Genomic DNA, 14,650 nt, shown 5'->3' with positions numbered 1-14,650 from the left:
TTGTTTCTACCAAACAGAGTGCGAAGGGTTCACAGTTTTTTCACCACTTCTGTAGCTGGATAATCCAAAATTAGTTACTGTCAGTATCCCCCAGTTTGGATTAATCCTACTGGAGACATCAATGACCTATGCAGATAAAATAGAATAAAATAAAAATATCACTGACTTGGCAGAAATGGATCGTTTCCACCCATGGGAACGGAGTAGCTAAATGTAAAAGAGGAAAGCATTAGTAAACCCAAGGAGAGAGATTAACCCTTTGAGAAGGAGCCTTAGAAGAGGGGGAAATATCATTGGGCTGAAATTTGGTGATGGTTCCTAGGTGCTCTTCGAGAAAACTATTGTTCGATTGTCAGCAATTTGCCGGGGTGGCGCAGCAGGTAGAGTGCTGTACTGCAAGCCACTGAAGCTGACTGTAGATCTGAAGGTCAGCGGTTCAAATCTCATCACCGGCTCAAGGTTGACTCCGCCTTCCATCCTTCCGAGGTGGGTAAAATGAGGACCCGGATTGTGGGGGCAATAGCCTAGCCCTGTTAAAAAGTGCTATTGCTAACATGTTGTAAGCCGCCCTGAGTCTAAGGAGAAGGGCGGCATAAAAATCAAATAAATAAATAAATAATAAATAAATATTTATTTATTAAATTTATTTTATTTATTCAATTTTTTATTTTTTTTACATATACAGTGATATCTCGTCTTACAAACCCCTTGTCATGCAAACTTTTTGAGATACAACCCCTTGGTTTAAGATTTTTTTGCCTCTTCCAAACTATTTTTACCTTACAAACCCGAGCCGCTGCCACTGGGATGCCCCGCCTCCGGACTTCTGTTGCCAGTGAAGCGCCCATTTTTGCGCTGCTGGGATTCCCCTGAGGCTCCCCTCCATGGGAAACACCACCTCCGGACTTCCGTGTTTTTGCGATGCTGCAGGGGAATCCCAGCAGTGCAAAAATGGGCAATTCGCTGGCAACGGAAGTCCGGAGGTGGGGTTTCCCAGTGAGGGGAGCCTCAGCGAAATCGCAGCATCACAAAAACACGCAAGTCTGGAGGTGGGGTTTCAAAATTGCGATGCTGCAATTTTGCTGAGGCTCCCCTCACTGGGAAACCCCACCTCCGTTGCCAGTGAAGCACCCGTTTTTGCGCTGCTGGGATTCCCCTGCTGGGATTCCTCTGCAGCATCACAAAAATACGGAAGTCTGGAGGAGGGGTTTCCCATGGAGGGGAGTCTCAGGGGAATCCCAGCAGCGCAAAAACGCTTTGGCTGGCAAAAGGGGTGAGTTTTGGGCTTGCACGCATTAATTGCTTTTCCATTGATTCCTATCGGAAACATTGTTTCATCTTACAAACTTTTCATCTCATTCTGGATCCAATTAAGTTCGTAAGACGAGGTATCACTGTACAGTATATATATTTTAATGTTTTATTTTTGTTTTTATTACAAATAGAAATACATCTTTTTATTCGATTTTTTAATGCCGACCTTCTCCTTAGACTCAGGGCAGCTTACCACATGTTAGCAATAGCACTTGATCCAGCCTATTGCCCCCACAATCCGGGCCCTCATTTTACCCACCTCAGAAGGATGGAAGGCCGAGTCAACCTTGAGCCGGTGATGAGATTTGATCCACTGACCTGCAGATCTAGCAGTCACTTTAGTGGCCTGCGGTACTGGACTTTACCCACTGGGCCACCTTGGCTCGGCTATTTCCCAGTGTCTGGTGGAGAGGGGTGGCATATACGTCCAATTAATAAACATCCTAAATTCAATTAATTTAAATTAATAGTCTAAAAACCCCAAACCATGAAAAGATACTCATTCCCATTCGATCAGCTAATTCACAATAGATTCATCGGGCAGGGAACTAGAGTCTAGTGGCCCCAAGCCTGATGGCATAAATGAGTCTTAAGACTCTTACGGAAGGCAAGGAAGATGGGGGCAGTGTGAATCTCCAGGGGGAGCTGATTCCAGAGGGTTGGGGCCCCCACAGAGAAGGCTCTTTCCCTAGGCCCTGCCAAGTGACATTGTCTAGTTGATGGGACCTGGAAAAGGCCACTCTGTGGGGCCTAGCCGGTCGCTGGGACTCACATGGCAGAAAGCGGTCCCACAAGTAATCTGGTCCGATGCCATTTAGGGCTTTATACACTTTGAATTGCATCCGGAAACCAACTGGCAGCCAATGCAGTCTACGAAGTGCTGTAGAGATGCGGGCACACCTAGATAGGCCCATCACCACTTGCAAGGCTGCGTTCTGCACAATTTGCCATTTCCGAATGCTCTTCGAAGGTAGCCGCATGTAGAGAGCATTGCAGTAGGCATGAAAACGGGATGAAACCCTCTTAACGACGGCCTTACTTTAGCAGTGGAAATATTGGACTTTATCGAGGGCATTCTGTAGTTCTCTTGGCAGAAGAATTCAATTCAATAGAATTTATTAGATTTGCATGCCGCCCCTCTCCGAAGACTCGGGGCGGTTCACAACAACAATAAAAACAGTATAACAATGGAACAAATCTAATAATAAAATTACATTAAAAAACCCCAACAATTTAAAAACCATACAACACATACATACCAAACATAAAAATATAAGAAAGCCTGGGGGAGATGTCTTAATTCCCCCATGCCTGGCGATATAGGTGGGTCTTGAGTAACTTGCGAAAGACAAGGAGGGTGGGGGCCGTTCTAATCTCCGGGGGGAGTTGATTCCAGAGGGCTGGTGCCGCCACAGAGAAGGCTCTTCCCCTGGGGCCCGCCAAACAACATTGTTTGGTCGACGGGACCTGGAGAAGGCCAACTCTGTGGGACCTTATCGGCCGCTAGGATTCGTGCAGTAGAAGGCGGTTCCGGAAGTATTCTGGTCCAATGCCATATAGGGCTTTAAAGGTCATTACCAACACTTTGAATTGTGACCGGAAATCGATCGGCAGCCAGTGCAGGCCACGGAGTGTTGTAGAAACGTGGGCGAATCTAGGAAGCTCCACGATAGCTCTCACGGCCGCATTCTGCACGATCTGAAGTTTCCGAACACTTTTCAAAGGTAGCCCCATGTAGAGAGCGTTGCAGTAATCGAACCTCGAGGTGATAAGGGCATGAGCGACTGTGAGCAATGACTCCCTGTCCTTCTTCTAAAGATGACCTCCTCATCTAGACCAATGTTTCCCAACCTTGGCAACTTGAAGATATCTGGACTTCAACTCCCAGAATTCCCCAGCCAGCATTCGCTGGCTGGGGAATTCTGGGAGTTGAAGTCCAAATATCTTCAAGTTGCCAAGGTTGGGAAACACTGGTCTAGACCACAATCTGGAGGTTTCATGGAGGTTTCTCCATCCAGGCAGTTTCCAGAACTAGCCTAGTTTTTTTTTTTTTTAAGGTTCTGGAAGTAGCCTAGGTTAGTTAAATGCTGCCACCTGCTGCCCCTTCTTTGCACACAGATTTACACACAGGATCAATTCTCTTGAGTTTCCTGAGTAAACACGGTTCAAATGACGAATGGCATTTGATGTGCTAAGACAAGGGGTCTCCAACCTTGGCAACTTGAAGAATTCTGGGTATTGGAAGTCCACAAGGTCTTCAAGTTGCCAAGGTTAGAGACCCCTGTGCTAGACACAAGAAGAATCGGATGGGAAATTAATAACCTTCAGCCATTCATTTATTTTATTCATTATTTATTTATGTTATTAATGGAATTTATATGCCTCCGACTCTCATAAAGGACGCTGAGCAGCTCACAGCAATAAAAATAAATATAAAAACAGTTTAAAATCCCATTTAATACGCTCATTTTATGTCTTACAATGCTACGATGGCCGGAATTAAACAGTGCCAATCAAAGTTGGGTTCTGCAGAATTGCTGAATTACAGTTGACCCAAAAAATGCTTCCATACTCCCCAAAAGGGCATCAGGCTAGAATGCCTCCAAGACCGCCTTCTACCGCATGAATGCCAGCAACCGGTGAGGTCTCACAGAGTTGGCCTTCTCCAGGTCCCATCAACTAGACAATGTCGCTTGTCTAGTTGATGGGGAAGAGCCTTCTCTGTGGGGGGCCCGGCCTTCTGGAATCAGTTCCCCCCGGAGATTCACACTGCCCCCACCCTCCTCGCCTTCCAGAAGAGTCTCAAGACTCTTTTATGCCGCTAGGCTTGGAGCAATTAGATCTCAGTCCCCTGACCGAGGAATCTTTGTATGGCTGTTGATTGAATGGGTATGATTGATTTTTAACATAACTGGGGATTTTAAATTGTTTGTTTAATTTTAATCTAATTGGATTTAGCTATTGTATTTGTTGTTTTTATATGTTGTAAGCTGCTCCGAGTCCTCGGAGAGGGGCAGCACATAAATCAAATGAATGAATGAATGAAGGAAGGAAGGAAGGAAGGAAGGAATTAATTAATGAATAGTCTGGAGGACAGAAGGAAAAGGGGGGACATGATCAAAACATTTAAATATGTTAAAGTGTTAAATAAGGTTCAGGAGGGAAGTATTTTTAATAGGAAAGTGAACACAAGAACAAGGGGACACAATCTGAAGTTAGTTGGGGGAAAGATCAAAAGCAACATGAGAAAATATTATTTGACTGAAAGAGTAGTAGATCCTTGGAACAAACTTCCAGCAGACGTGGTAGATAAATCCACAGTAACTGAATTTAAACATGCCTGGGATAAACATATATCCATCCTAAGATAAAATACAGAAAATAGTATAAGGGCAGACTAGATGGACCATGAGGTCTTTTTCTGCCGTCAGTCTTCTATGTTTCTAATGAATGAATGTATGAATGAATGAATGAATGAATGAATGAATGAATGAATGAATGAATTTTTCAATTGCCTTTTGAAGGTTGGGTGGGGAATGACAAAATCCAGTTCCTTTTTTGGGGAAAAAAGCACTTTGGGGAGAACCATGACTTGGATGATTGGGAATCCCCATAGACAACTACAATTTACACACCACTGTAGTTGTGAGAGAGGGGTGATGAAGATAGGGCTTTGATGAGGATGTGAGTACATCTGTCACTCCATTTGATCACCAGGGTCAATTCAGCAATGTCCACTTTTTCTCCATTCCTGTTTTAGCTAATACAAAGAACCTTCTGAATGAGAGAAAGCATGGTTGCTCCAAGTTACTATTTGAAGTTATTTTCTTTTTTAATTGAAAAGCTTTTGAGGAAAGGAAAAAAACCCGAGGAGGTTATTATTATTATTATTGTTGTTGTTGTTGTTGCTGCTATTATTATTATTATTATTATTATTATTATTATTATTATTATTATTATTATGTATTAGATTGGTATGCCACCCCTCTCCGCAGACTCGGAGCGGCAAGAGGTTATTTATCTCTTGAACCATCCCTGAACCAATGGGAGAAAATATTGTGGAGATTGTTGGAACTTGGAATCCAGGTCATAGGTAGCCACTAGGGATGTCCGTAGTAACTCCAACTGGTAATAAGTCAGGGAGTACCTGTAACCATATAGCTGCCACAATTGAGACCAACAACTTGGTTGTTAATTGAAGAGGTTGCTCAGTGGAACCACAACTGTACTTACGATCTTACTTCTGCTTGCTTTTTTTCTACACACCTGCAAAGTTTGCAGATGTGAGGATTGGTTGCAAGGTTACTTTGTCCTCACAGTTGTAACCTCGCTAAACGGTCGCTAAACATGGCAATCTGCCATGAAAACTAGAACATGTATTTGACAGCTTTTTAAAAAAAATCTCTCTCGTTCAGATACACACATGCGAAGCACATGCTATCGGGAATACAGAAGAGGCCAGTGCGCTAAACCCTTGGCTGGCGCCATCATAAAATCCAAATGCTGTTGCGCGAACACAGATTACGCCTTTGGAGAGCCCTGCCAGCCGTGTCCGGCGCAAAACTCAGGTATGGTGTGATTTACTCACCCTGAGATTTAAATCTCTTCTTGGTCATTTCTAAAGATGTTCAGAATGCCAGAACAGAATGTTTGGTTAGCCCCAAACAAGAGGTGTTAACAATGATTCGATTCAATCTTTTTGGACCACAGAGGTGTCAAAATATCTAACAAATGTTACTCTGTATTTTTTTTTTTTAAAAAAAACAAACTTATTTTGTTTAGTGGCAGGCTGTACTTTTTTCTTCATGTTTTCAAGTTCATCCTGATTTTTGTCTATTTTTTAAACCTACTTACAATTTTGGCATTTCTTTAAGTAGTCCTTTCTAAAACGTTTCATTCATCTCTCTTAGTCTCTCCATCCATCCATCCATTTATCCGTCTGTCTGTCTGTCTGTCTGTCTGTCTGTCTGTCTGTCTGTCGGTCTGTCTGTCTCTCTATCTATATCATGTGTCTGTCTATCATCTATCAGTCAAGCTATCCATCCATCCATCCATCTATCTATCTCATCTGTCTATCATCTATCTATCTATATTCGTCTGTCTGTCTGTCTATCATCTGTCCATCTATCATCTATCTATCTATATTCATCTGTCTGTCTGTCTATCTATCTATCTATCTCATCTGTTTGTCTATTAGCTGTCTATCAATCATCCACCCACCCAACCCACCCACCCCACCCACCCAACCCACTCCACCGCCAACCCGGCTACCTCCTCGAGTAGCACAGGCAGGGCTTTTGACATGCAGCTGGGAGGCAGGTACGTGAGAAATAAGCCCACCTGAACCCCTAAGTCCAACTTCATCAAGAGAGACTCGCAACCCGCAATTTCCGGAGCAATGAGTCTACGCAGGCAAAGGCTCTCCCTGGCTACAATAGCCACTCCTCCCCCCCTTCCCTGGGGTCGAGGTTGATGCCATATCTGAAACCCGGCTGGGCAAATTTCAGAGAGGGGAACACCTCCCTCCGGGCCCAGCCAGGTTTCAGTAATACATGCCAGGTCGGCCTCCTCATCCAGGATCAAATCCCGGATGAGGAGAGCTTTATTTACTGCCGACCTGGCATTCAGCAGCAGCAACCTGAGCCCAGGGCCAGAGTTACACTCATCACCAGTGCCCAAGATTGGGCTCACAGAGCCAGAACAAGGGACCGTTATTAAGCAACGGTCTCTCGTTCCCCTGGAACGGCTAACTCTGTGGCCCCCGCCATATCTTAGTTCCTCACACAAGGGTACCTGCCAAACCTGTGGTGTGTTGATTTTATTTAAGGGCAAAAAGGTATGTTGGGGAGAAATATTGTTATATCAGGACAAATTTCTCTAGGACAGGTGTGCAATTTTTTTAAAGTAATGTAGCAGCTGATGATAAAATGGCATTGATGTGCCTAAAACATCAGGGATTGTACATTTCTCATAACCCTAATGGAGGATAGAAGAAATGGAAAATGACATCATTCTTTAAGAAGTTTTTTAGGGTCATAGAACTTGCCAAATGCTGTAAATATTCTCAAATGTATGTTTGCACATTGTAGCTGTAATCCGTTTCCTCCCAGCTCCTCCTAAATTGTAATCTCTCTTTAGGCGGTGGTTATTGAAACACCACTAAAGTTTCTTGGCCCAATCTCTTGCTGAGTCCAGAAATTGGTGTATTGTGGGTTTTTTTTAAGATATCATGAGAAGCCTGTACATGTTTAATTTTTATTTTAACTGGCACTTCTAAGACAGAGAGAGAAAGGAGGATCCCTTGAAGCTAATTCAACTGGCTTTAATCGATGTGCAAACTTGAAAGAAAAATTGCCAGTCTTGGCTAGGTTAGTTCAAACAGTAAAGAAAGGTTCTGGATTTCGCATTTGAATTAATTTCACAGAACATTTCCACATGTGGAAGCATTTCTCTCGCTCCTCTGGACTGTGTTTTGAGCACCTTTACTATTGTCCGAGAATGGAGGTTGAAAAGAATCCTGGTTTTGCAGTGTAAACGAGCATAGTCTTTCTCTAATGGCTAACCAGGGGAACCCAGAGCAGGATGGAGCCCAGTAAATGGCTTGTGTGACGTTGCTTGTTGCTAGGGTGAGGGGTGATAGGCTATTATATTATTGTATTATTTTATTACTAAATAAATAATTATTAATAAATAAACAAGTGATTTATTATTAGAATAGAATAGAATAGAGTCGAGTTGAGTCAAGTCGAGTAGAATAGAATAGAATTCTTTATTGGCCAAGTGTGATTGGACACACAAGGAATTTGTCTTGGTACATATTCTCTCAATGTACATAAAAGAAAATATACATTTGTCTAGAATAGAATAGAATAGAATTCTTTATTGGCCAAGTGTGATTGGACACACAAGGAATTTGTCTTGGTACATATTCTCTCAGTGTACATAAAAGAAAATATACATTTGTCTAGAATAGAACAGAATAGAATTCTTTATTGGCCAAGTGTGATTGGACACACAAGGAATTTGTCTTGGTACATATGCTCTCAGTGTACATAAAAGAAAATATACATTTGTCTAGAATAGAACAGAATAGAATTCTTTATTGGCCAAGTGTGATTGGACACACAAGGAATTTGTCTTGGTACATATGCTCTCAGTGAACATAAAAGAAAATATATATTTGTCTAGAATCATGAGGAACCCCACTTAATGATTGTCATAAGGGTCAAATAAGCAATGAAGAAACAATCAATATTAATACAAATGTTAGGATACAAGCAACACGTTACAGTCATACAGTCCTAAGTGGGAGGAAATGGGTGATAGGGATGATGAGAAAAAACTAATAGAAATAGAAGTGCAGGCTTAGTAAAAGGTTTATTTGATTTATTTTCCTTTATTAGTTTTATATTTTTTTATACCTGATGTTTTTATGTCCCTGTAAGCCGCCTTGAGTCGTCATTGTGTGAATAGGTGGCAATATAATTTTTTTCTAGTAAATAAAATTATTAAATTAAATAAATCCTCCAGCCTTACTCACAGAAGAGGGAGGAGGTGAAGCTACTTCAAAAAAGTTGCGTTTTAACATCTGCAAATTACAAATTGCTTGTGTCTTTTTGGTAGCATGTCCTGTTGAGGTCAATGTGTCCAATTACTCCAAAATCATCTTGTAGACCAGGGGTCTCCAACTTTGACTTTGCTGACTGAGGGATTCTGGGGGTTGAAGTCCACAAGTCTTAAACTTGCCAAGGTTGGAGACCCCTGTTGTAGAAGACTCCAGAAACCACTGCGTTTTTCTTAAATATATTCTAAACTTCCTAATTATTTTTTTCCTCACTTTTTTTTCATTCTTCCAGAGGAATATCAGGGGCTTTGTAGCAATGGACCAGGGTGGACAGCATCAGGAAATGGTAAGCTTGTTGCTGAATTTTATTCAAAATCACTGTAGAGGAGTATGGAATGACATTTGCAGGATGTGCTCTAAAGAAAAGATGGATAAAGGAATGTCCTGGTTGTTATCATCATCATTTAATGCACATATTTTTAATTAATTTTAAAAAAATATTTACATTTTAGTATTTTCAGGTGGGTTGACATCCATATATTTACATTCATGTCAATATATTATAATTTTGTATATTATATACACAATCATTTAAAATATTCTCTTAATATTCTTTTATTTCTCTGTCCATCTTTTTCTGTTGTTTTGCATTTCTTTCTTTTTTATTTATTTGTTTCTTTCTTTCTTTCTTTACTTACTTACTTACTTACTTACTTACTTACTTACTTACTTACTTACTTACTTACTTATTTATTTATTTATTTATTGGATTTGTATGCCGCCCCTCTCCGTAGATTCGGGGCAGCTAACAACAGTGGTAAAAACAACATGCGACAATCCAATACTAAAGCAGCTAAAAACCCTTACTTTAAAACAAATCATACATACATACAAACATACCATACATAAATTGTAGAAGCCTAGGGGGAAAGAATATCTCAGTTCCCCCATGCCTGACGACAGAGGTGGGTTTTAAGAAGCTTACGAAAGGCAAGAAGGGTGGGGGCTATTCTAATCTCTGGGGGGAGTTGGTTCCAGAGGGCCAGGGCCGCCACAGAGAAGGCTCTTCCCCTGGGGCCCGCCAACCGACATTGTTTAGTTGACGGGACCTGGAGAAGGCCGACTCTGTGGGACCTAATCGGTTGCTGGGATTCGTGCAGCAGAAGGCGGTCTCGGAGATATTCTGCTCCGATGCCATGAAGGGCTTTATAGGTCATAACCAACACTTTGAATTGTGACCGGAAATTGATCAGCAACCAATGCAGACTGCGGAGTGTTGGTGTAACATGGGCATTTTTGGGAAAGCCCATGACTGCTCTCGCAGCTGCATTCATCATTTAATGCACATATTTTTAATTAATTTAAAAAAAATTACATTTTAGTATTTTCAGGTGGGTTGACATCCATATATTTACATTCATATCAATATATTATATTTTTGTATATTATATAGGCAATCATTTTTAATATTCTCTTAATATTCTTTTCTTTCTCTGTCCATCTCTTTCTGTTGTTTTGCCTTTTTTTTTTGTATCCATTTATACCATTTTGTCCAAGTAGAGTAGTAGTCCAAGCCATCTTCATTTAATGACCCCATAATGCCTTGTGAGATGGAGTCTGGGCTACTGAACGGAGCTAGCAGAGTATTTTAATGGCCGGATATCCTTCCTGTCGCCAATGAGGAGTTTTCTTCAGCAGATATATTCTTGTGCCCAGAGAGAAATATCTGCCTCTACCTAGGATCGAACTCACAGCCTCCTGATTGTGAGGCGGGAGCTTCACCTCTAGGCCACCTTACCATTCTTACATCCTGATTGTTCTGATGGGTTAAAACAAAAAATCACACATACCTGTTGCAATTTTTATTTTTTATTTTTGCAGATATCAATGAATGTGCATTGGATCCCGACATTTGTCCCAATGGAATCTGTGAAAATCTGCGTGGAACATATAAATGTATCTGTAACTTTGGATATGAGGTGGATTCAACTGGAAAAGTTTGTTTAGGTAAGATGTTAACCGAAACTTTCTTCATCCTATTGTTATTTATTTTATTTATTTATTTTGACCAATACATAATGAGGGTTTTAGTGGGTATATATCTATATACACATAGTAAAATACATGATGAAGGTTATAGAGGAGATACTCATAGTAAAATATATCTGAGAAATAATAGAAAAGAAGGTATAGTAATAGAACATATCAATGAAAGAATAGAAGGAGAGATATAGGAATAGAAGAAAGGTATAGGAGATATAGGAGAGCAATAGGACAGGGGACGGAAGGCACTCTAGTGCACTTGAACTCGCCCCTTACTGACCTCTTAGGAATTTGGATAGGTCAACCGTAGATAATCTAAGGGTAAAGTGTTGGGGGTTTGGGGATGACACTATGGAGTCCGGTAATGAGTTCCACGCTTCGACAACTCGGTTACTGAAGTCATATTTTTTACAGTCAACTTTGGAGCGGTTAATATTAAGTTTAAATCTGTTGTGTGCTCTTGTGTTGTTGTGGTTGAAGCTGAAGTAGTCGCCGACAGGCAGGACGTTGCAGCATATGATCTTGTGGGAAATACTTAGATCTTGTTTAAGGCATCTTAGTTCTAAGCTTTCTAGGCCCAGGATTGAAAGCCTAGTCTCGTAGGGTATTCTATTTCGAGTGGAGGAGTGAAGGGCTCTTCTGGTGAAGTATCTTTGGATAGGGGACGGAAGGCACACTGACCTCTTAGGAATCTGGATAGGTCAACCGTAGATAATCTAAGGGTAAAGTGTTGGGGGTTTGTGGATGACACTATGGAGTCCGGTAATGAGTTCCACGCTTTTGTATGAAAAAACATTCCTATGGGTGAAATCTGATCCTTTCCTTAAATAGAAACTGATTTTATAGCTTCGTGTGAAAGAGACAAACCCCCAAGATTAGTGCCGTCAAAGCAAGTGATCTTAATTCTTTTTGCAGACTTCGATGAATGTGCCGTGAACAGGTTGCTTTGCGACAATGGGCAATGCAGGAACACACCTGGAAGTTTCACCTGTACCTGCCCTAAGGGTTTTGTGTACAAACCCGATCTACAAACATGTGAAGGTAATGAAAAAGCTCTACTTTCTCCTTAGAAGTTCTGCCTGCTTCTAAAGTGGTGATGGTGGTCAAATTTATAGACTACAATGGCTCCCGATAGAATTGTTTCATATTTGTTTCATATTAATAATTCTGTTTGCTTTAACTCTGTTCACTTCATGCATATAGCGCATTCCCTGCATTGGGGGTGCCCAGCTGTATGCACACCCCGGAATTTCCTACCTGGACAGAGCACCTAAATGCATTGGGTGCTGCCCACTACTGGTTTATTTATTTTATTTATTTTATTAATTAGATTTGCATGCCGCCCCTCTCCGTAGACTCGGGGCGGATAACAACAGTAATAAACAGCATATGCCAAATCTAATGTTTAAAATAATTTTAAAACCCTTATTTAAAAACCAAACATACACACAAACAAACATACCATGCATACATTGTATAGGCCTAGGGGGAAAAGGGTAGTTCAGTTCCCCCAAGCCTGACGACAGAGGTGGGTTTTAAGGAGCTTACGAAAGGCAAGGAGGGTGGGGGCAATTCTGATCTCCTGGGGGAGCTGGTTCCAGAGGGTCAGGGCCACCACAGAGAAGGGTCTTCCCCTGGGTCCCGCCAAACGACATTGTCTAGCCCAGTGTTTTTCAACCAGTGTGCCGTGGCACACTAGTGTGCCGCGAGACATGGTCAGGTGTGCCGCGAAGCTCAGAGAGAAAAAGAAAACAAGAGAGAAAGAAAGAAAGAAGGAGAAAGAGAGAGAAAGAGAAAGCAAGCAAGAGAGAGAGAGAAAGAAAACGAGAGAAAGAAAGACAGAGAAAGAAAGCAAGAGAGAGAGAAAGCAAGAGAGAGAGAAAGAGAATAAGAGAGAAAGAGAGAAAGAAAAAAAGCAAGAGAGAGAGAGAGAAAGAGAGGGAGGGAGGGAGGGAAGGTGGGAGAGAGAAAGACATAGAGGGAGGTAGGGAGGGAGAGAGAAATAGAGCAAAAAAGAGGATAGAAGGAAGAGAGAAAGAAAGAGGGATGGAGAGAGAGAGAGAGAGAAAAGAGGAAGGGAGAGAAAGAGGGAGAGAGAAATAGAGCGACAGGAAGAGAGAATTTTTTTGTCCAAACTTTTTTTAGCCCCCCCCCCCCCCCCAATGTGACCCATGGTTTTGTAAATGTAAAAAATGTGCCGCGGCTCAAAAAAGGTTGAAAATCACTGGTCTAGCCAATGGGACCCGGACAAGGCCAATTCTGTGGGACCTAACTGGTCGCTGGGATTCATGCGGCAGAAGGTGGTCCTGTAAGTAATTTAGTCCGATGCCATGTAGGGCTTTATCGGTCATCACCAACACTTTGAATTGTGACCGGAAACCAATTGGTAACCAATGCAGCATTATTGAGAAGAACTCACCCCTGAATCAAACGGAACACTGTCTGAACCTCTGTCCTCCTTCTGGCCATTCAAATGTGCTTTTTCCTGTTGTAGATATCAACGAATGTGAATCCAGCCCCTGCATTAACGGACTGTGTAAAAATATCCTGGGCTCTTTCGTCTGCGAATGTCCTCCCGAAAGCTCTTTGGACACCACAAAAACCATCTGTATTGGTAAGGTATTTTTCTGAGCCATCTCCCCTCGCCCCCCGCTTTTTTTTCAATCCGGTCTTTAAAGAGTGTTGTCATGGCACATGGGGAGGATAATTGGGCAAACACAATCCTGGGATTTATCAAGAGGAGCATAGAATCTCGCTCACGTGAAGTAATTATTCCTCTCTAGAGTACTTTCGTACGACCACACTTGGAATACCCAATTTTAAAAGGACATTGATAAACTAGAGCAAGTTTATTTATTTATTAATTAGATTTGTATGCCGCCCCTCTCCGCAGACTCGGGGCGGCTAACAACAATAAAAAGACAATGTAAACAAATCTAATATTAAAAACAATCTAAAAAAACCCAATTTAAAGAATCAATCATACATAGAAACATACCATGTACAAATTCTATAAGCCTAGGGGGAAGGGAAAATTTCAATCCCCCCATGCCTGACGACAGAGGTGGGTTTTGAGGAGCTTGCAAAAGGCAAGGAGGGTGGGGGCAACTCTGATATCTGGGGGGAGTTGGTTCCAGAGGGCTGGGGCTGCCACAGAGAAGGCTCTTCTCCTGGGTCTCACCAGACGACATTGTTTAGTCGACGGGACCCGGAGAAGGCCAACTCTGTGGGACCTAACTGGTCGCTGGGATTTGTGCGGCAGAAGGCGGTCCCGGAGATATTCTGGTCCGATGCCATGAAGGGCTTTATAGGTCATAACCAACACTTTGAATTGTGACCGGAAACCGATCGGCAACCAATGCAGACTGCGGAGTGTTGGAGTAACATGGGCAAATTTAGGAAAGCTCATGATTGCTCTCGCAGCTGCATTCTGCACGATCTGAAGGTTCCGAACACTTTTCAAAGGGAGCCCCATGTAGAGAGCATTACAGTAGTCGAACCTCGAAGTGATGAGGGCATGAGTGACTGTGAGCAGTGAGTCCCGGTCCAAGTAGGGTCACAAGTGGAGCACCAGGCGAACCTGGGCAAACGCCCCCCTCGCCACAACTGAAAGATGGTTCAAAGGAGAGTTACAAAGATGGTGAGTGGTCGGGAAACCATGTCCTATGAGGAACGGTTAAAGGATCTAGGGATGTTTAGTTTGCAAAGGAGAAGACTGAAAGGAGACTT

At 42.2% G+C, this 14,650-nt stretch overlaps 1 protein-coding gene across 1 annotated transcript in view; it reads left to right on the top strand.

The window, feature by feature from the left end:
- The window catches only part of FBN1 (fibrillin 1), a 248,260-nt gene that overhangs the window by 131,676 nt on the left and 101,934 nt on the right, over nt 1–14,650 (top strand). Inside the window, 5 exon segments of the mRNA XM_070763010.1 lie at nt 5,730–5,882; nt 9,171–9,224; nt 10,760–10,885; nt 11,837–11,962; nt 13,416–13,535. Of these exon segments, the coding sequence (XP_070619111.1) occupies nt 5,730–5,882; nt 9,171–9,224; nt 10,760–10,885; nt 11,837–11,962; nt 13,416–13,535 (579 nt within the window).

The sequence above is a fragment of the Erythrolamprus reginae genome, chromosome 10 (genome assembly GCF_031021105.1).
Source record: "Erythrolamprus reginae isolate rEryReg1 chromosome 10, rEryReg1.hap1, whole genome shotgun sequence".
Lineage (NCBI taxonomy): Eukaryota > Metazoa > Chordata > Lepidosauria > Squamata > Dipsadidae > Erythrolamprus > Erythrolamprus reginae.
This window is presented reverse-complemented; position numbering and strand designations above follow the sequence as displayed.